Genomic DNA, 23421 nt, shown 5'->3' with positions numbered 1-23421 from the left:
TTAACCTTTAAAAAGATCTCCGTTTTATTTTTATTTTATGTGTAAGCATGTATCGCATGAATGTTATGCACTGCCTATGGAAGACAGAAGAAGGCATCAGATCTCCTGGAACTGGAGTTATGGATGTTGTTAGCCACCATGTGGGTGATTCAAACCCGAGTGTTCTGAAGAACAACCAGTGCTCTTAACTACTGAACCATCTTTCTAGCCCCTACCTTTTAATTTATGTATGTGTGGGTGCCCATGGAGGTCAGAAGAGGGCATTGAGTCCCCTAGAGATAGATTTACAGTTAACAACACCCAATGTTGGTGCTGAGAACTGAACTGTGCTCCTCTGCTAAGCCGTCTCCAATCTCCTTTCTATATATTTTTTCCTTTCTATATATATTTTAAGATACAGTTTGACCATTTGCAAATATATGAAGACAATCAGAATATCACTAAAAGCTATAATTTATTTAATGTATAACTGTACAGCCTAAAAATATGTTGTCTACCAAATCCTTAATTAAAATTCTGTATACTGTGGCTTGTGACTCATTTTCTCTAAGAAGTTCCTGAGCTAGGAATGTAGCTCAGTTAATAGGGTGCTTGCCTAGTGTGCACAAGGCCCTGGACTTGATCCCTGACACCACATAAAACCATGTGTGGCTGTACACACCTATAATCACAGTGCTTAGGAGGTGTAGACAGGAGGATCAGAGTTCAAGGCTGTATTTTACTATATCATAAATTCTGGGTCAGCCTGTGCTACATGAGACTCTGCCTCAAAAGTTCTTAATTAGAGTATAACTTTTTAAAAAATATTTATTATTTTTATTTTATGTGTATGAGTGTATTGCTTGCATGTATGTAAGTGCACCCGTGCTGTGCAATGCCTGTGGAGATCAGAAGGTGGTGGATCCCCTGGAACTGGAGTTACAGATGGTTGTTAGCTGCCATGTGGGTGCTGGGATTCTAACCCAGGTCCTCTGCAAGAGCAGCCAGTGCTCTTAACCACTGAGTCATCTCTCCATCCCAATTAGAGTATAACTTTATATAGCATATAGCTAGATAATTTTATAAACTTGTAAGTTTGAAACTATATATTATAATTTGTTCTAAATCCAGGCAAAAATACTATAAAATATAATAATTAATCTGTTTATTTGATATCTTGAAAATTTTTATGTCTTGAAATTAAATTTTAGCACAAAACTAGTATTTTGGTAGAGTACCATAATGAAATATCAGCAAACTTTTCTTTTTAAACACAGAATACTTACTACATCTATGACACTCTGCCAAAAGAGACAAAGCAAAAATGAGATTTCTACCTTAAAATTGGTACATATGGCGTGAAAAAGTTTTAAGTCACAGAGTCCCGAGTTATAACATAAAACTATTCAAATATGTGTTATAAAAGTGTGCAGTATAGATTTTAGAAATATTTCTAAATGGAAAAGATATTCATTTTAATATGCAAGTATTTTGAATAAAAGAGAACTTTATTTTTGTAAAATATTTTTAAACGCTTAATGATGAGAACTATTCTGAGTGAGTTAACTATTCTAGGAATCCTTCTTCTAGGAATTATTCAATTGTGGTTTTAAAGTGACCAGCATCTTTACCTCTTTTTGAAATAAGGCCTCATGTAACCTAAGTTGGCCTCAAACTACTTTCTAGTTGAGAATGACTTTAAACTTCTGGTCCTCCCACCTCCACCTCCAGAGTGCTTAGATTACAGGCATGTGTTCCTATGCTGGATTTATATGGTGCTGGGAATTGAACCCAGGGCTTTGTGTATGTTAGGCAAGGGCTCTACCAACTGAGCTACATTCCCAGCCCTTAGCACCTCCTTTTTGATTCTCATTTTAGGAATTTCTACTTATGTGTTAAGAAAGTAGTTTATCACAAACTTTGCAAGTCTATTTTTTTCCCCCACAAGGTGGTGATAACCTGTGCTGGCATGTTACCCAACACAGTGTAACACCAAACTATTAAAGCATATATTTTTCTTGAGTTCTTACTATATGCCAAGCATTAGCATATGTAAAGCTACTCTGTGTTTCAAAGATAGCCTTCCCTTTTTACAAATGAACATAGAGAGCTTAAGTAACCTCCCTGGAACTACTTACTTAGTCATTGGTAGATTAAAATTTAAACATATGCCTCATTCCAAAGCTTCCTTCTTAACTTCTTTGGTAATGGCTCTAACTTTTGGTATATATTATCAGTCAACTACACAGCTTTTAAAACTTCTTTAGTAAAAGTCTTTGGGTATGAATCCTGGACTTTTGGATGTTCTTTTAAATGCTACACATGACTTGTATATACCTTTTTTAAAAAAGGAAGAAGGAGAAGAAGTTATATGAGGCGTGCATCACTTGGGGAGACTATCATACACTTTCCGATAAGATCTAGTTTCTATGCTATTATCTCCATGTTGCAGATTAAAACTTTCAGTAGGTGCTATAATTTACCTTGGGTCGTGTTCCTGTTTAGTGGTATAGTCAAGATGCGATTCCAGACAGTTAAAATTTACAGACATTGGTTTTAAAAAACAGCTGTACCAAATTTCTCTATAATCATGAATTCTTCTACCACCACAATTTTTAGGTCACCTGCAGGTTGGCACATGCCACATTTGTCTTGAAGCCCCAATGTGACCTATTTTACTGACTTCTACTAGGGAAGAAAGCTACCATTAAACATTTCCATATTGCAAATGTTATTGGTACCATAAATATTTAAGAATGTAGTTTTTTTTTTAAATTAGACCTGTAGATCTTTAGACTAAGATTTGTAATTTATTCATTCTTCATATCAGTATAATTTTGGGAAATTAGGAAATGATCTAGATATTTAAGGTTGGCTGAAAGACTTCATGAACAGGTTCTGTTATATTACTGCTACTTTATATATACAAACTAATCATTTTAACCACAATGATATTCTTCTATTTTATTTACAGAGATCTCAGAATTCTCCATATCATATCAAAATGTAATGTGTTTTCTCCTTAGGAACCATCTCTTTTTGCTGTTGCCAAACTATTAGAAACTGGTCTGGTTAATATGCACAGAATAGAAATTTTATGGCGACCACTAACTGGCCATCTACTTGAGGTGAACTGTCATTCTTAAATATTACATTTAATTTTTTATTGATAAAGGCATGCATATTGAGCTTGTGATTCCAGGTAAATGATTACCTTTTTCTTTCCCTTTCTGACTGTGTGTGTGTGTGTGTGTGTTCATTAGGACTTTCACCCTAGGCTCAAGCCTGTCTCCCACATCCTGTAACTAGTCAACCTAGGAGGGCAAGGAGAAAAAACTGTCCTTTATGTCCCTCTGACCAAATTAGTATAGGCCTCAAAGTATGTCTGTTAAACATCCAAGAAGGTTAGTTCTACCACTCTGGTAATTTTTTTTTTTGAGGCAGGGTCTTCCTGTAGCACCAGCTGTCCTGGAACTCATTACGTAGACCTGGCTGGCCTTGAACTCACAAAGATCCTCCTGCCTCTGCCTCCCGAGTGCTGGGACTAAAGGCGTGCACCACCATGCCCAGCATTCTGGCTATATATTTTTTCAAAGGACTAAAGTTGTATAGTAATTAGTTTGGGTAAGGAGCAGTTTGCATTTATCAGATAAAAATGAGTAAAAAATTTAAAATCAGGAGTATCAGTGATATCAGCTATCTGTTTGGGGTCTCCTTTTATCACACGATCTCCTGATCTACTTCAGTTGCAGGTAGTTCTGAATTTCCAAGCATTTGGGGATGAGTGAGTAGCAAACACAGCTTATCACAGCTTCACTATAATGGGCATAGCTTGTAAAAAGCTGGGCAAAGCTGTTTGTTGCCACTAATCATAGAGAATACTTTACCTAAATTTTTCTTGTGACTGAAGTGACTTAATAATTAGCTGCTGCTTAACAACTAGCTTCTTCTGTTAGTACGTGTGTTTGTATGTAGTTCAGGTACCATGGTCATTTTATGTTATTTTAGAAATCTGAGAAAGATACTATTCTTAGTAAAGGAACAAATGTACATAAGCTTTAACCCATTTTATTGGTTTTAAATTTATGAATTAAAGGACAGGTGCAGTATGGCCAGAGACTGGACTATCTTATCAAGTAGTGAGGTCTTGGGTTCTGTACTGGCACCTAAGGAAGAAAACCCTTAAAATAAACTGTTTGTCTACTCTGAAAACAGGTCCCATACTATCACGAAATCCTTTCTTTTCTATGACTTGTTTTAGTTTCATCTTTTCTCTTTTGTCTTTTCTCTGTTGCTTCCTCTTGCCTTATTCAGAAGGTAAGCTTACAGACATTTTTGGATATAATTTTTCTTTTGCTCTTTACTGAACATTTCATATTTTTAAGTTGTGAAAAAGAACAAAAAATGTGGTGTTATAAGAGACTCTAGCGTGTAGGATGGGACTCCTATACGGAACCTCACCCACCCACAGCTCAGGGACCATTGCGGAAGAGGAGGCAGAAAGAGTGTAAGAGCCACGGCTGATTCATTAACACAGGGAGGTGGAGGTTTCCAGGCCACTGGAGGCTTGCTCATGTGAGCCTGTGGCAGCAGTGGTGTCAAGCTCAGGACCTGTGTCAGCTCAGTTAAACAAGGGCCCAAAGAGGAGGTGAGAAATAGGTGGCGGGCCAACACTAGATTGAGAACTATTTGAGATTGATTGCTGCTGGGTGAGGGAGCATATGACTTACATAACAACCACTGGATGAGCTGACTAGACTCCAGTGGACACATTTACTCTGAAGGACATTTGGGTACAAACACCTGAATGAATAGGACTCAGCATGTATGACAGAGCACATAGGTTCTGGTGATGGGATCGGGGAGGCCTGGATGGGTGAGGGGTCTGGATTTGAGTGGGAAATGTATGAAATTTAAAAAGCACAATTAAAAGAACAAGTAAATTGTATAACTTCTGGAAGAAAAAAAAAAGGAAATTTCTGGAAGAAGAAAAAAAAAGGCCAAAAATAAATAATTAATTAGTTTTAAAAATGTCACATTTCAGTTCCTCTTTTCTAGAATTGATGTGTATTTCCTTCCTTATTATTACAATTAAACATTTAATTTGTATTAAACATAATGTTTCTTCAGGTCTGCCAGCATCCAAACTCCCGAATGAGAGAATGGGGAGCAGAAGCTTTAACATCACTTATTAAAGCAGGATTGACATTTAACCATGAGCCTCCACTTTCACAGAACCAGGTAAAAACACATTTGATAATCCTCCTTCCAATTCAATTTTGTGTTAATTTACCAGTTCAATAATATTTTAGTACAAGTTTTCTTCTTTGAGACATGTTTCCTATAGCCTAGGCTGTCCTCTAACTCACTGTATAGCTAAGGATGGCTTTGAATTCTTTCTCCTCCTGCCCCTACTTCCTGAGTGCTGGGATTTTACAGGTGTGCACCACCACACCAGGTATCTAACATAGAATTCTTAAACTTAATAATTCTATTTTATTTGTAGGCTATAGATTTCTTATTGAAGGGAACAGATTTTTAGGATAGTCTTTATAAAAATAAATTTAAATGCTTTGACACTGAATTAAATTAATCATCTGAAATCAGTCTTGTAATCTCTTACATTTCCCTCATCATCAAGTGCTAAGGTTTCACTTTAGGGCCTCTTCTGCTCTGTCCTTGCCTGTCACTGTCCTCATACAGAGACAGAACAAGAGGCGGCATAACAAGTGAGAGAGAGAGAGAGAGAGAGAGAGAGAGAGAGAGAGAGAGAGAGAGACTGACTTTGACACTGATTAAATTATCTGAAATCAGTCTTGTAATCTCTTACGTTTCCCTCATCATCAAGTGCTAAGGTTTCACTTTAGGGCCCCTTCTGCCCTATTCTTGCCTGTCACTATCCTCATACAGAGACAGAACAAGAGGCGGCATAACAAGTATGAGAGAGAGAGAGAGAGAGAGAGAGAGAGAGAGAGAGAGAGAGAATGAGAATGTGTAGGCCAGAGGTTGCTGTCAGGTTTTCCTCTACCACCCTCTTCTTTATTTTTGAGAGAGGGTCTCAATGAGCCTGGAGCATTTTATTATAGACTGGCTGGCCACTGAGCCCTCAGGATTGACTTGTCCCTGCCCCTACGACACTAAGGTTACACATGTGTACTGTGCTTGACTTTTGTTTTGGTCTTTTTGAGACAGGGTCTCCCTGTAGCTAGCTGACCTGGAACTCACTATGTAGACCAGACTGGCCTGAAACTCCCAGAGATCCACCTGTCTCTGCCTTCCAAATGCTGGGACTAAAGGCATGCACCACCATGCCCAGCTGTGCTTGACGTTTTAATGTAGGTGCCGGGGATGGGAACTCAGTCCTCATTCTTGTGTGGCAATTTACCCACTGAGCCATCTCCTAGCCCCAATAAAGTAGGTTTTTATTTTTAAATGATTTTGGTTTTTATAGTTTCAGAGTTTGCTTTTGTCATTATTTGTTCTGTCCTCTCTTATTAACTCACATATATCTTACAAGTTTTTTTAAAGTTCACCCAGGTTTAACTGTTTTAAGACTAAGAATGATGCAAGCATGTTAAAAGCCACTCCCATTGTCATCTTACTGTGTTATGAGTATATTCTAGAAATTTATTCAGCACATTATTGTTGAGTACAGCTGTTAGAATGGGATGATGAATAAGAAGAAAAAACTGTGCTCTTGTAGAATTTATATTTTAGTGATTTTTTTTTTCCTGCAACTTGACGGATTTTGTTTTGCTTTTTACTACTTTTGACTGGTGTTGGGGATTGAACCTAGGGCCTTGTACATGCTGAGCTTGTAGTGTTCTACCACTGAGCTACATCCATTGCTCTTGATGTTTTGAGACAAATTTTGCTATAGAGCCCAGGCTGGCCTTGAACTTGCAGTCCTCCTGCCTTTGCTTCCTGAGTACTGAAATTACAGGTGTATACCAGGCCCAGCATGAGACTTTTTTTTTTTTTTTTTAAAGCTGTCCTGGAACTCCCTGTGTAGACCAGGCTGGCCTTGAACTCACAGAGATCCGCCTGCCTCTGCCTCTGAGTGCTGGGACTAAAGGCGTGTGCCACCATGCCTGGCATTTTGTTTGGTTTTTTTTTTTTTTTTTTTTTTCTTTCTTTTCTGGAGCTGAGGACCAAACCCAGGGCCTTGCACTTTCTAGGCAAGCACTCTACCACTGAGCTAAATCCCCAACCCCGAGACTTTTTTTTTTTAAAGCTCACTGCCTATTCATTTTAGTATCCTCAATATCTACCTTAGTTGGTGAATAGTGAAAGTTTAATGAATTTGTCTAGAGAGTGAACCAAATAAAATAAACTTTGAAAGAAGAAAGCTAAAATGATGTGCTTTTTAGATGCTGAAAGGTATAGAACTGAGTGCTTTTTTTTTTTTAACTTTCCGTCAAATTTTTTGGCTTTGTTTCATTCTTAGTAATTATTATTGAAGCATATGTAGCTTTTATTATAGATTACTTGAGAATTTTACATTCAAATATGTGTTATATATTAATAAAGAAAATGAAAGGTAGTATTAGATTTTGGAAATTGTTTTCTTTTCTAATAGAGCTAAAGATATATTTCATTTACTGAGATTAATTTCTATATATAATGGCTTTTATAAGTAAGGTAACTACACTTTTATTCCAAAATACAACATACTGAAGATGGGTTTGTTTGTTTTTCTCCTCTTATTTAAAAGTAGAGGTAGTTGACAAAGTAAACCTCTAAAGATTACTGTTAGAGAAATTGTCCACAATTGGCCAGTGTGCAAAGAACAAGGGGCTACAGAGTGCTTATCCCCAACCAGGGCAGCTATTTCAAACTGCTGTCTCCTGGAGCTCAGGAATCATTGCGGAAGAAATTTTATGAGCCAGAGGATGTGGATGACACCACAGTCTTCCAGGCAAGCTGGTCAGTTACTCATGTAAACCCACAGTAGTGGTAACAGAAGTCCTATGCAAGCTCAAACCAGACAAAACAAAATCCCAGGCTAGACATGGGGAAGTGGGTAAGAAACCCTAACCCAACCTAAGAAATTTTTTGGCAATTGATAGATGCTGAGATGGGGAAAGACAGTGTCTTACAGGGATGGGACTCTTGGTGAGCCCAGTGGATGAACCCACACTAAAAGAAATTTGGGGGCACAAATCAGACTCTATAGGCCATAGTATATATTTGAGAGTACTTTAACTTGGGCAGGGCAGTGGGAAGAGGTACATACAGATAGAGGAGGGGATCTAAATGCTATCAAACTACATTGTATGAAAATTGTAAAAATTTGGACCTTTTTTTTTTTTTTTTTGTCTTTTTGAGACAGGGTCTCCCTGTAGTCCCAGCTGGCCTAGAACTTGCTATGTAGACCAGACTGGCCTCCAACTCACAGAGATCCGCCTGCCTCTGCCTCCTGAGTGCTGGGGTTAAAGGCATGTGCCACCACGCCCGGCCTAAAAAAAGATTTTTTAAAGCAGCTACAAGCAGGGAATCTGGTGTACTCTGTAGTCCCAGAACTTAGGAAACTGAGGTGCTAGATTACTTGAGCTCAGGACTTCTGGACCAGTGTTCAAAAAATAAAAGTGTGGTGAGGACACAGGGCTGTAACAAAACCTTCTTGTCTCTTTGGACTTCTTTTCCTAATTAACTTTTTATCCCCTTTTTAGAGACTGCAGTTACTTTTACTGAACCCATTAAAGGAGATGTCCAATATTAACCATCCAGATATTCGACTCAAGCAATTAGAATGTGTGCTACAGATTCTGCAGAGTCAGGGAGATAGTCTTGGGCCTGGCTGGCCATTAGTTCTTGGAGTCATGGGAGCAATCAGAAACGATCAAGGGTGAGTGTTTGAAATCGGTACCCAAAATGTAAGAGGTGGAGAGATTTTTATGTATACCCTTCTTGCTCATATCCAAGATCTGTAATAGCTTTCCATAACCTTACCCCCAGGTGACTACAGGGAACTTTCAAGTATTACTTTTGTTTTAAGAGGATAAAAGTTTTCTATTTTATTGCATTTATATTACAATATAAGATTCTTATAATAAGATAAACCAAGTTTACAAATTTTGTAACACATCCAAAGAGCCTCATATATTAGAAAGTCTAAGCAACTGCTTTAAAATGCCTTTTTATTCATTTGTTTATTAAACATTTATTCTATGCTTAGTGAATTCCAAATACCATGCTTGTTGATTATTCTGAGTAGGTAGTTTGTTGTGCTACAGAATGAAGCTCCAGTGGAGTGGTTAAGGGGGCAGAGCTGTAATTATTAATGACTTCCTGTGCTTTTAAAAGCTATTTGAATTTACCTTGAGTACATTTGGGAACATTTTAGGATTTTTTTTTTTGAAATGGTCATAAATTATTGTAACTGTGTTCTTATTCTTTTAAGTGATCAATATACATTTCTTTTGTGTTTTTAGAGAATCACTAATACGAACTGCATTCCAGTGTCTTCAGTTGGTTGTGACAGATTTTCTACCAACAATGCCTTGTTCTTGTCTACAGATTGTTGTAGATGTTGCAGGTAGCTTTGGACTTCATAACCAAGAACTGAATATTAGTTTAACTTCAATAGGCTTATTGGTAAGTTTCATTGCCTTAGGGTAATATAATTTAGAGATAACTGCTACACAGGAGTGAATACTTAGCAAATGTTATCTGGACTCTGTGGAAATTTATGTTTACATCCCAAACATATCTTTAATGAAGAAATGAATAACATAATTTAGAAAACAATCCAGGGTTTTGAGAGGGCTCAGCTGTTTAGAGCACTGGCTCTTGCAGAAGACCCAAGTTTGGTTACCAACACTGATATGGCGGCTAACAACCATCCATAATTCCAGTTCTAGGGTGTCCAACACCCTCTTCTGGCCTCTGTGGGCATTGCATGGATGCTCTTGCATGCAAAACACCCAAATACACAAAACAAATAAATAATAGAAAGTAGTCTATTAAAAGCAGTATATTTGGAACAGTTTTTATGTGTTGAGCCAAAGTTTGACTTTTACAAGTTCTGTCAGGAGAGAATTTAGTAAAGTAATAGCAATAAATATTCATAAGGAAAATCATCAGTTGCCTTTAGTGTGAAACTGATCTTAAATAATACCTGAACCTTTTCATACACTGTTTAGTAATAAAACTTTATTTATAATTTATGTAGACCTATAGTCTCTCAACAATACCCTATTAGATACTAAGAGATAGCATATCATAGTGGAAGGCTCTGAAAATAGGTTGTGTTTTAGTTATGTTTAGCTCTTACTGATTATTGAATTATTGACTTCTTGAGTCTTATTTTACATATCTCTAATAAAGAATTATTGAAGAATTAGGAAGATATATCAGGGTATTGCCAATATTTTATACAAAGTAAACATGAAAAGAACTATCCCCAATATGTATTTTTTTTATTTAGAAGCTATTATTTATAATAAATCTCTTAAATGTATATTATAATTTAAAAGTTTTGTAAAGTTGAACTTAAATTTCTCTCATATGGTAAAGTTAGTGTTTAAAAGGAATTATTTAGAATCTCCTAAATGTGTATTATAACTCAGAAGTTTCATAAAATTGAACTTAAAATTTCCCACACACTATAGGTAAATGTATTTTTCTGTGAAAAATGTAACCATGGAAAACAATGTAAGTATGTTAAATATAAACTTGTTCCCAAAGAGTGGTTGGTTAGCTCAGTGTTACATTTGCTAGATGTCACCTCCTTTAGTTTATGTCTATGTTCACAGTATTGGATCCACTATACATATTTTTTTGTTGTAATCATTAATTCACATACTTTATTATGGTTGGGAATGAAGTCCTAGGTATGCTTTAAGACAGTACCTGTTCTTTTTTATATGAAATTATAAATTAGTAATATTAATGAATTATTAATTTTGTTGTGGTAATGCTATTGTGGTTATGTTTTTATAGCTAACAATTGCTGTGTAGGTGATGTGTATATTAATACACTGAATTTCATATTTTCTTCAATATATGCTTGAATATTTTTATAATAAAATATAAAATGATAAGAGAAAGTTAATGCTAAAACAAAATGGTTCCCCACATTTTCTTACAATTAGGGAAGCTGACAGAGAAAATGTTTTCTTTAAATCTGTTACATGAGATTTCTGAAGTTTAAAACAAAATTTATGATACAGCAATATTTTTTCCATTTTTCTTTTTAGTGGAATATTTCAGATTATTTTTTCCAAAGAGGGGAAACTATTGAAAAAGAGTTAAATAAAGAAGAGGCAGCGCAGCAAAAGCAGGCAGAGGAGAAAGGAGTGACTTTAAATCGGCCATTCCATCCTGCACCACCATTTGATTGCTTGTGGTTATGTCTTTATGCAAAACTGGGTGAACTTTGTGTGGACCCCCGCCCTGCTGTAAGGAAGAGTGCGGGGCAGACTCTGTTTTCTACAGTTGGTGCACATGGAACTTTGCTACAGCATTCTACCTGGCACACTGTTATTTGGAAGGTATTGTAACATCATTTAGGCTGTTAGCTTTTAGTTGACACATACTTTTACAATCTATAGTTTTTCAATCAAACTTATTTTTTAAAGAATAATTTCCATGCGTTTACTTATTTGGCAAAACAGAAATGTAGCTTTGTCATATTTTAACTCATACTTTACGTAGAATAAATTAATTTTAAAAACCTCACCTCTTTCTTCATCTGTTAATAGATTCATGTCAATGTCTGCTCATCCCCCACCCCGCACCCCCTGATTTTCCCAAATGGTAAAACCAGGAGTTGGTAAACCATAGAGGGTCACCATCCCCTTAAAGTAACATGTAAAGTCTTTCCTTTTTTTTTGCTATGTTGGGAATTGAACCCAAGGCCTTATGCATGCTTAGGCAAGTGCTCCATCACTGACCTCTCTTCCTAGCCCTTAGTTTTTTGAGCAGGGGCTGGAGTGGAGCCTGAGAATTTACATTTCTGTCAAGCTCCTGGATAGTACTGACACAGCTGGTTCAGAGAACACATTTGGAGAACCATGGAAATCCTTCCTGGGCTATAGCTGCTCTTCTGCTTGCGCACGCCCAATCCTCAATCTTACTCATTTTTTAGTAGTGTTTGTTTTGTATTATTTTATTTTATTATTTTTTGAGACAGAATCTCATTGTATAGCCCCAGCTGGCCTGGAACTTGCTATGTAGACCAGGCTGTGCTCAAACTCAGGCATAACCTGCCTGTCTCCGCCTCCCAAGTGTTAGGATTAAAGACATGCCACCAGCTTTTGTAGCACATAGCATTGTTAGTTCAACTTCACTTTGAAACTTTCTCTTCCCTTGATTCTGTTTCAAAAAACATATATGCTTTATTTTTTTTCTTTGTTCTTATTCCTCTTTAGTATAAATATTACCCAAGTTCCAAATACTTGCTGATTTTTTTTTTTTTTTCCTAGCATCCTTATCTAGTCCTAAACTCTTCCAGACTTCCCCACTTTTTGCCTGGGCTTGTGTAAGGATGGAAGGGCCTTTGCTTTTTACAATCTTACCACATAGATATTCCATTGATAACAAGCCTTAGGTGATGTTCTATCCAGTCTGTTGTACTTTTTTGTTTTCCATGACCTTAAGGATAAACCTCAGAATGCGTGGTCACCTTTGTTACAGGGATTAATGAAATTTTGTATATTTTTCTAAACCTCTAGTTTCTTTTACTGTTATTTAAGCCATGCCACCAATACTTTTTATACGACCTTTTTATAAATACTTAGGTACTCTTTCATCTATTGGACCGAGTTCGAGAATCTTCTACAACTGCAGACAAAGAAAAGATTGAGTCTGGAGGTGGAAATATTCTCATTCATCATTCAAGGGATACAGCAGAAAAGCAGTGGGCTGAGACATGGGTATTAACATTGGCTGGAGTAGCAAGAATCTTCAATACTAGAAGATATTTACTCCAACCTTTAGGTATATAAATATTTTGTTTTTCTGGTTATAGAAGTAATTCATGTTAAAGGGGTTTGGAACACACATAGAAAATTCTTTTAGAATTGATAAACGGCATTACCACCCAAGGAAAATAATTCTTAATTTACAGCCTTTATGTTTGTGTGGTGGGTGCATATTCATGTTTATTTTCATTGAGAAAAAATAATTCCTACCTGCTGTGGACTAGTATTCAGGGGTATAATGATGAGCAAAATATACATTGTCTTTCTTATGCTGGGCATGAGAGAGGAGCCATAATTATGCCCATAAATGCCAAATGGCTACAGTGATAAATGTCATAAAGCAATTTAGTGCAGCATTTAGTTTGAAATGAGCCAGTGAGGTCTACATTGGCTCCCTGAGAAGGCAATATTTTACCTGAGATCTGAAGGGTAAATAGGAGTTCATTAGGACAGGCTAAACTGAAGTGAGGAAACTCTTATAGATGAAGAGGTAAAAGACTAAAGAGAGAGGAATAGTGAGGAGCCTGGCATGTTGGAAGGACTGAAACAGAGACCAAAGACAAGTGTGGTCTTCAGTGAGGTGGTAAAAACTGAGAGGCCAGACCATATTGAATATGTTCAAAAGAGAGGCCTTCATCCTAACAGAAAATTTAAAAAACCACAAAAACAGAGGCTCAGCAGTTGAGAATGCATATTGCTTTTCTTGAGGACCCAAGTTCAGTTCTCAGCACCCACATCAGATAACTCACAACTGCCTATATTGCTCCATCTCCAGGGAATCTGTTGCTTCTTGACCTCTGTAGCGTGGCACCAAGGATGCTACTGATGCAGATTGGTGCTTCTTAAGCATGGCCAAGTTCAGGTCCAGTTTCAGAGAAAACATTAGGTAATTTTAGAAAAATTTTTATTGTCACACTGGCAAGGATAAATGGTATTGTCATTTGGGGTGTAGGAGCAAGGGGTGCTGATGCATGTTCTAGAGTCTACAAGACAGTGCCCCAAACAAAAATTGTCCAACCGGGAATGTCAGTAGTTGAGGCTCAGAACCTAAGGGCAGATTGTAAAGCTTTCACTTTGGCAGTATTGGGGGCCTGAAATGCCATTGTACATGGTTGCAGGCTGTGTATTGTTTCATCATTTTGTATTTGGCTGTTTTTAACCTCCCATGTTAAATGCTAGCCACATTTACTCTTTCTACACCTATTACCTCCAGTTCCAGGCAATCTGGTTCTTTTTGGTACTGCAACTCTTCAAGTATATTTTATTTTTATTGTATTTGCATGGGTGTTTTGCTTCAGTGTGCAAATTACTTACCTGGAGTTAACAGTTGTCAGCTGCCATGTTGTGCTGGGAACAGAACTTGGGTCCTCTGCAAGAGCAGCCAATACTCTTAACTTCTGAGCCATCTCTCTGGCCCTGGATTTAGATTTTTTTTTTTAATGAAATTTTATGGTAGCTCAGGTGGCTTGAATAATTTTTTCATAATGTGAACATCAGGACATTCATCTTTAACATATCCTTGTACGATAAATAATTACATGTTTTAACTTTTAGACTTTTAGAAAAGGTACACTGTGTTTATTGAGTATTTATTTATTTATTTGTTTATTTATTGTGTATGTGTGGGTAGGTAGCATACAGCATGCCACAGTGTACATTTGGAGATCCCCAAACAACTTGCAGGAGTTAGTTCTCTCCTCTTACCATCTGGGTCCCCAGGATTGAACTTGGATATTCAGGCTTGACAGCAAGTGCCTTTACCCCCTGAGCATTTCACCAGCCCAAGAACATTTTATTTTTTTATGATGCATTTTATCCTCTTAACTCATTAACTTAGGAAAATATATTTAAGAAAACTCACAGCTATAAATTTATTTTAATATGAAAGCTAAAGTATAAAATAGAATTAAGAAGTATGATATATAGCTTATTTTAAATATTTAAACATTAAAATCATATATCATACTCTTATAAGTTGCAGTTTTCCCAGTGGTTAGGAATGAGAACATCTTTGGCTGGACATACAGTTCAGTGGTTTTATTTATTGTTTTAGTCTCATATGATTTTATTTGTAGAGAATTTTCTGGGTTGTGTTATTTTAATTCACTTTTAAAAATTTTTTTGGGGAGGGGTGCGTGGTGTGGCATGCATGTGGAAGTCAGATGACCACTTGGCAGAATTCTCTCCCTACACCTGGTTGAAGCTGAGTCTCTGTTTCTGCCACTCTGAATATTCCAGGCTAGCTGGCCTGCAAGCTTCTGGGGGATTGTCCTGTCTGCACCTCGTATCTTGTGGTAAGAATATAGGTTTAGAGATGCAAGCCACCATGTCAGGCTTTTTGTCAGTTCTGTAGATGGAACTCAGGTCATCAGGCTTGTGTGGCAAGTACCTTTAAAAAGACCTGTCTGTTGGGAGACCTCTGTTATGCAAAAGTCGAAGCCCCTTCACACCGGACAGCTCATGCAGCTCGGGGAATGTGCTGCGGGCTCCTTTTCATAGCAAGGTGCTTTCTGGCATCTTTCCTGTCTCTCCCTTTGAAGTGGCCGCCACAGATGCCCTGACATAAACATGGCCTTTGGCTCTATGCATACCATGCCTTCCTGTGTGTGGTTTTTACAGGTGGACAATAGTCTAGCAGAAACCCACTTCCACATGTAAATAGAATATCTCACAAAGTATCTAAAAGCTTTTACCACTACCCCCATGGTATATAAATATGCTAGTCTTCTCTTAATAGTCGGAGATCAGGTCAGAGACCCGGAGATTGGGTCCCAGAAAGCTGGATCAGCAGAGAGCTGGACAGCAAGGAGCAGAGATACAATAAAGCAGTAAACACAGACTAAGCCGTGCCTTGAGTCCTGTGTCTTACTACCGGCGACCTGATCTCACCGGAGAGCAGCACGCTCCGTTACCGACCCACGGATATCCTAGCTTTCGCCGCCTCCGTGTTTCTTCCCTGTGGAGTTCACTGGCCAGGACTCCGCAATCCTGAGGAAGGGCATAAGGGTGTAATAGAGGCGGAATCCCGACTAGATAATACTCTAGTAGCAGAAGAAGCTCTCCGCTCCAGAGAAGTGTGTAGCTATCAGCTACAGCCAGCATCAGAGAAGTCTTTACACCTGCGGTCTCCAGAGAGGCGCAGCCGGCCAGGCCCGCCAGCCGCTAGCTAGCCAGCGGGACCAGAACCACGGCGGGAGAGGGCACGCACACCCGACCCTGGGCCACATCCCGAGTGAATGCGCCCGGGAGCCCAGGCGCGCTCCCCCCATCGCCTGCAGCCAGCCTCACGCCGGGATTAGCCAGGTGTGGCGGAGACCCCAGGGTGCCCGCACACACCACGCCGGGAGTCAAGCGACACGCACCATACTGTCGAGCCACCTTGCCGGTCCCTAATTCATATTTTTATTATCTTAATACCTAATTATATTCTTTTAAGTTCTATGGTACTGTAAGCAGAAAATAAAGCAAATACACTTCAAAGTGTTTAATATGAGAAAATTTCATCACTTTTATGCTAATTGTTTTCTCCTACTCTTTTTGACATAGGAGACTTTTCAAGAGCTTGGGATGTTCTTCTGGACCACATACAATCAGCAGCACTCAGCAAGAACAATGAAGTGTCTTTGGCTGCTCTGAAAAGCTTCCAGGAAATCTTACAGATTGTGTCCCCTGCCAGAGACTCGGATAAGCCTGAGACATCACCTGTGGTTAATGTACCCGTGCCTGTCCTTATAGGAACCATTTCGGGCCCTGGCCTGAACAGGCCATTTGTAAGAACAGATTCCATTGGAGAAAGACTTGGAAGATATGGTAGTTCAGAGCCACCTGTAGTGACTGATGACCTTGAAGATTTGAATCTCTGGTGGGCTGCATGGAATACCTGGTATAGAATTGGTTCGGAAAGCACTAAACCTCCTATTACTTTTGATAAGCTGACTTTTATTCCCAGCCAGCCATTTCTTACAGCTTTAATTCAGATATTCCCAGCTCTCTACCAACACATTAAAACTGGTTTCAGCATGGATGACTTGCAGAGGCTAGGAGTAATACTGCACAGTGCTGTTTCAGTCCCGATAAGTTCTGATGCATCCCCTTTCATTCTTCCATCTTACACTGAAGCAGTTCTGACAAGTTTACAGGAAGCTGTACTTACAGCTTTAGACGTTCTCCAAAAGGTAATGTTATTGTAATGACTATGGAAGCCATAATGAATGGTGTTTTCTGGCCTTTTTTACTTTGTAATAGGTTTTGGAAGATAAATTTGGATTATCAGGATTGTTGTGTATACATACTTCGGGATAAATTTAGGATTCTCAAGAATTACTTACCTTAGAAACTTAGTTTTTTCTGATTTTTTTTTTTTTTAAGCAGTTGAATTCAGTACTGAGTCTTAAGAAACTGCCTGCACCCTCTAATTCCAACAGTTCACCAGCAGTTTGGGTTTATCCATGTGTCTCCTAGTAAAAGGATGTGATACTGGAGATAACTTTAGTAAGATACTTTATGATTAGAAAATTCACAACTAATGGGATTGTATTTTGGGGTTTGGGGTTTGTTTTTGATTTTTTGGTTTTATTTTTTTGGTCTTTTTGAAACAGGGTCTCCCTGTAGCCCCAGGTGGAACTCACTGTGTAGACCAGGCTGGCCTTGAACTCACAGAGATCCGTCTGCCTTTGCCTCCCAAGTGCTGGGACTACAGGTGTGCACCACCACACCCGGCTGTATTTTGAGGTTTTTTTAAATCTGTACTTAAATTTAGTTCTGAAATTATGGAGAGCCTATACTAAAACAGAAGGATATTTTTCTCACTGCAGTTTTAAAACATGTATTTTTAGCAATGAACCTTGGTTTTTACAAAAAAAAAATAATCATCATCATTAAACAGACCTCTGTTAATCAGATCCAGATTAGGAAGCAAGATTAAGTCAAAATAAAACTTTTAAATTATCGAAGGAAAATGAAACCACAGTTCATAACCATCAAAATGCTAAACAGAGGCTAGCAAGATAAAGCAGGTAAAGGCACATGCCATCAAGCCTGATGATCTGAGCTTGATTCCTAGAACCCACATGGTAGAAGGGTTCTCCCAGAGTTGTCCCCTGACCTCCACATATATGGAGTGGCACACATATGTGCACATATACAACACCATACACATACACACACACATACACAAATAAAATGTAATTAAAAAGAAGACTAAACAGAACCCAGATATATTGAATCACATCTGTAAGGAGGCAGAGACAAGATTTCTATGAAGTTTGAGACCAGCCTGATCTACATGTGAGACCCTGTCTCAAGAAACAAACAACAACAGAGTGTCAACCCAATAGCCAGTCATTCCAATGCAGTAGCTAAGACAATCCAGCAGAACTGAAGCAGAGCCAGGTTCTGTTACCCATGCTCATCTGTGTAGCATAAATCATGTCTCTAATGGACTGTACTACACCCAAGTAGAATGATGAAGATGTTCATGGTAAGGCTGTTGATACTTCTGGTGATGACCACGATGTCCTTTGATTGCCTCTGAGCATAGTCTGGCTAAGCAGTGATTCTTTGCCTGCTTCACCTTACTTGGATTGTACAAGAAACAAATTGTGGACAAACTCAAAATTTTTAAAAATACTTGATTTTTTTGTGTGTATGAATGTATTGCCGGCATGTATGTGAGTGCACCCATGCCTTGCAGTGTCTGTGGAGGTCAGATCCCCTAGAAGGACTAGAGTTAAGGACGGGTGTTAGCTGCCATGTGGGTTCTGGGAACCAGACCCAGGTCCTCTGTAAGAGTACTCAGTGCTCTTAACCACTGAGCTATCTCTAGCCCCCAAAACTCAAAATTTAAGAGAATCTGGCATTTGAAAGTTATTTTCTGGGTATGAATTTCCACAATTGAAATCAAAGTAATTCTTTTAACATTTTCATTAGGTAATGTTCATCATACTTTCCCTCTGATTTGGGCATACAAATAGTAGTTTATAAATTTCCCTAAAGAGAATAAAGACGGTTTTCTGTCAGAAAAGTATAGTTCTTTGGGGAATTCTCATATTATAGAACTCTCACGTATTTGAGTCAAGTTTTTAATATATGCAGAGAGGATAGTAAGAACACCACCACACCCCGTATTTTATCTAACAGGAAAAAAGGCCTGACATTTTATTTTTTTAGTGACTGCTTTAGCAGAAAGAAACCAAGTAGAATCACCTACCCTGGCCATTAGGAATTTGTTCTGAGCTTTGCAGAGCTCTGAAAACAAAGCATAACAACAGTCCAAAACTTTGGGAGCTTTGTTGTTGTCTGTTTATATCAGTTGATTTCATTTTTGGATGATGATTTAAAATCTAGCCATTATTTTCTAAACTACTGATACAACTACCTATGTTAATTTTTCTCTAGAAGACATTGAAGAGCCCATGTTCCAGGTGTATGAAACATTAATCATATGATCACAGAAGGAATGATTTTCTTTCATAGGTTGGAAAAGTTTTGCACAAACAAAATTTACTTGCTTTGGAACATTTTCTTGATTAAAAGAAAGCTTTCTTCTGTAAGAAACTTGAGCTTTACATTTTCTTTCTAAAGAGGACCCTCTCTGGTTTTCTTGCTCTGTACCCTTACATTATTTAGGGATTCTTGGTTGCACCCATAGTTCTCAAAGAATTAGTTCCCAATGAATAGGACTCCGTTACATGTGCTGATTGATTTTTCTTTTCCAAATTGTCTCAGTGTAAGTTAGGGAAAAAGGGATTTGATTGTCTGCTTTGCATTATATGCTATAATGTAAGCTTTGCCATCAGATTACTGCATCTACTTTATTTATTTGCGAAGCTTCCTAAAGTCCCAAGCTGGGGATCATATTTGCCTCGAGGGCCCAGAACTGCTGGAATTATAGTTCAGGAGACTCCATTACATTATGTGCATAGTGTCCTTAGAATTGTGAATGAAGTCATGTCTTCTAGATAATTCAGAGCAAGCTCCTTTTTTAAAAAATATTATTTTTATTTTATGTGTATGAATGTATTACCTGTATGTGTGTAAGTGCACCTGTGTCATGCAATGCCTACAGAGGTCAGAAGAGAGCATTGGATTCCTCTGGAACTGGCATTAGAGAGGGTCCTTAGCTTCCTTGTGGGTGCTGGGAGTCAAACCCAGGTCTTCTGCAAGAGCAGCCAGTGTTCTTGACTGTTGAACCATTTCTCCAGCCCCCAGAACAAGTTTCTTTAATCTCTCTATGCTTCAGCTTCCTCATCTAAAAAGCAAAAATAATAAGTCAACAGTATTTTGCAATTGAAATAGGATCTTTGTATAGCATCTAGAGCCTACCACAAGTTAATTTTTGGGTCAGTATTGGCTCTTGTTATTTTCTTCGTCAAGTTGTTTAACAAAAGCCTTAGGACACGGTAGTTATTGAATGTTTTATTGCTTGTTTTGTTTTGGCTTGATATGCTTTGTTTTGTTTGAAACAGGGTCTCTCTGTAGGCACAGCTGGTATGGAACTTGCTATGTAGACCAGGCTGGACTCAATCTCACAGAGATCCACCTGCCTCTACCTCTCTGGTGCACCACCACGCCCAGCTTGAATGCTTTATTGTTAAATGAGCTAATAAGCTAAACCTTGAGCCATGTCAGAAGTTGGACAATTTCTTTTCTTGTTTTTACATACATAGTTTTGAAGAACTTAATAAGGAAATGTTGTGCATGTGGTTTATTGATTCTCAGGCTTTTGAACTAAAGTCTGTTACAAGTTCAAGATTGTCAGGTATTCCTTCAGAATACTGAAGTAAAGCCAATGAAAACTTTTTTTCTTTTCTTTTTTGTTTAAGACAGGGTCTCACTACGTAGCAGTATCTCTGAAGGAAAAATAAAACTAATCTATTAACTGATAAGTTAAAAAAAAAAAAAAAAAAACAGCTGAGCGTGGTGGTGCATGCCTTTAGTCGCAGCACTTGGGAGGCAGAGGCAAGTGAATCGCTGTGAGTTCAAGGCCAGCCTGGTCTACATAGCAGGCTCTAGGCCAGCTGGGGCTACAGGGAGACTGCATAAAAATATAAATCTTGTACACATCTTTTTAAAGAATTCCTTACAATTTTTAAAGGATTTTAACATGTGGAAGGCCCTGTTTGATCCCCAGCACTATAGTCAATCAATCAAGCTTTGAAGTTAATTTATTTTGAGGGTGCACTCAAAATAGCTTCTTAAGCATAAAGTGGCCATAGTTAATTTTTTTGTGCAGCACAAGTGTATTTTAGATGCTTCATAAATAATACAGAAAAAATGAGAACTACATTAAGAAATTATGAAGTATAAGAAGAAAAGACACATTTGTGGCTAGAAAACATGAGCAGTTAAGATTTATTGTGCTTTCAATAAATATGAAGTAATTAAGATCTGCACTGTTAGGATATGGTTTTTGTTGTCTTGTATCAGATTATTTGTAGTTACAAATCTAGAGAAAATGGATAATATTCACTGAAATGTTCACTTGCTAATTTATATTAAAATATTTTACCTAAAGCAAATCCATATTTGGAGACATTACATATAAAATGTATACAATCTATGTTAAATTAGTATGTGATTTCTTTTAAAAATAAATTTTCTTAATGACTTATTTTCCTAACTGTAATGCCTGTGAAAATTTATTAACATCAGTAAACCAGGCATGGGTAGAAAAGCTGTCATGTCCATGAACTGATGCACTTAGAGAGAAGTGGATGTCAACTTCACCAGTGAACTATTCTTGTTTCTAGTGTTTATATTACTGAAAATGATGGAAATGATCAGATGCTAGGGCCTCAGGATTGCCTGACACTTGTCCTAAGATGCTTTCCCTTTTTCTACTGTGTCAAGGAATAAACCACACTTTATTAAAAAGCATTTTTAACTGTTTTGATGCTTCTAGGTTGTACTTTACTCAATAATACTTTAAATATCTTTGAAAGTATGTAAAAGATGACATACAACATGAAATAGTACAGTCCTTAAGATTCTTTGGGTAAACAAACTCATGTATAGGAAAGAACTTTGTAGAGTTCAGATACATTCTTATGTGCTTATTTTGCTTTATAGGCCATCTGTGTTGGACCAGAAAACATGCAGATAATGTATCCAGCTATATTTGACCAGTTATTGGCATTTGTAGAATTTTCCTGTAAACCTCCACAGTATGGACAGCTGGAAACAAAGCACATTGCAAATGCAAAATATAATCAGGTAGTTTACAAATTACATTTATTCTGTAAGAATTCATGGCTGATATACAAGGAAGATTTCATTCATACTCACAAGGATCTGATAGCAATTTAAGCAGAATAGAAATATTATTTGAGAAACCATATCTACTTCTGGTTTATTCCTTTCTTCTCTCAAATGGCTCAGAAAGTGTTGTCTTTCCTGTTCCCCTGTAGCACACATTTCTTGAATAATAAAAGTTCCATTGTAACTTTTCTGTCCTACAAAATGGCTCCTAAATCCTTAAGCCTAATTGTACTTTAAAATAGATATCTCCACTGCAAGATGAAGAAATCTGTGTGTACTAAATAAGTTGTCCACTGCTGGTGTAAAATTTAGTTGGATTTTATATCAAATATTTTTACAGCCTTAGTTGGCAAGTTTTAACTTCATTTTGACTTAACGCAAAAGTAAATTTTTGAATGCACGTCCATGCTAATTTTCTTCATTCAACATAAAATTATAATTATATAGAGTCAGAAAAGTAGTTGTAATATGTATTAATTTTTCTCATTCTATTTGTCTTGCATCACAATGGAATCACAATAGATCCAACTATTTGCACCGGTGAGTTAAATTTCCTAAACTATGGCAACAAGTAAATTACATCTTTCCCAGTTCTTGATAGAATGCTCTGTGTGCTTTTCCCAATAGTTTTAAATTTTGCCTGGCTGAAAATGATTTTTTTCGTGAAGTACCTATTGTTTGAAAACTTTGCATGTAATATAATCTGATCTAAAACCAAAACCTGAACTTTTAAGACAAAGAAGCTCTCTTTTCAAAAGCCATTGGTTTCCTTCAGTCCCATTTATTTTTGACTCTTTGTGAAAATATTGCTTTCTAGGCAGAATGGGTAGCCTTGAATTATGTTCCATTTGCTGAAAGATCTTTAGAAGTAGCTGTGGATTTATACCAAAAAACAGCCTGCCATAAAGCAGTCGTGAATGAGAAAGTCCTCCAGAATATTGTTAAGGTATCTCTCTCTCTCTCTCTCTCTCTCTCTCTCTCTCTGTGTGTGTGTGTGTGTGTGTTACATAATAAAATAATGCAAAACATGTCTGGTCTAGTTTCTTTCTCTGTTGCTATGACAAGTCTCTGCCCACCCCCCCCCACCATGCCCATCTCCCTCTCTCTCTCTCTCTCTCTCTCTCTCTCTCTCTCTCTCTCTCTCTCTCTCCATTTCTATACTCTTGTTTCATAATTACAGAATTATTGGAATTTTTCTTTAGGCAATATTATACTGGGGTAAATGAAAAGCATTTATATTGTTATTTATGGTGACTTC

At 37.5% G+C, this 23421-nt stretch overlaps 1 protein-coding gene across 4 annotated transcripts in view; it reads left to right on the top strand.

Annotated features, from left to right (window-relative positions):
- The window catches only part of Mon2 (MON2 homolog, regulator of endosome-to-Golgi trafficking), a 119144-nt gene that overhangs the window by 71803 nt on the left and 23920 nt on the right, over nt 1-23421 (top strand). The window contains exons 20-30 of one of the 4 annotated variants that reach the window (XM_008846140.1): nt 3006-3107; nt 3381-3383; nt 5110-5220; nt 8652-8827; nt 9414-9576; nt 11181-11474; nt 12723-12921; nt 16452-17080; nt 21975-22118; nt 22686-22703; nt 22981-23109. In XM_008846140.1, the coding sequence (XP_008844362.1) occupies nt 3006-3107; nt 3381-3383; nt 5110-5220; nt 8652-8827; nt 9414-9576; nt 11181-11474; nt 12723-12921; nt 16452-17080; nt 21975-22118; nt 22686-22703; nt 22981-23109 (1968 nt within the window). The remainder of the gene's footprint in view (nt 1-3005; nt 3108-3380; nt 3384-5109; nt 5221-8651; nt 8828-9413; nt 9577-11180; nt 11475-12722; nt 12922-16451; nt 17081-21974; nt 22119-22685; nt 22704-22980; nt 23110-23421) is intronic. The other 3 variants (XM_008846141.2, XM_017801364.2, XM_017801365.1) reach the window with 3 other exon arrangements.

This window comes from Nannospalax galili, unplaced genomic scaffold (assembly GCF_000622305.1).
Source record: "Nannospalax galili isolate Female #2095 unplaced genomic scaffold, S.galili_v1.0 scaffold202, whole genome shotgun sequence".
In the NCBI taxonomy this organism is placed as follows: domain Eukaryota; kingdom Metazoa; phylum Chordata; class Mammalia; order Rodentia; family Spalacidae; genus Nannospalax; species Nannospalax galili.
The sequence above is the reverse complement of the archived record's forward strand: the minus strand, read 5'-3'. Positions and strand labels throughout refer to the sequence as shown.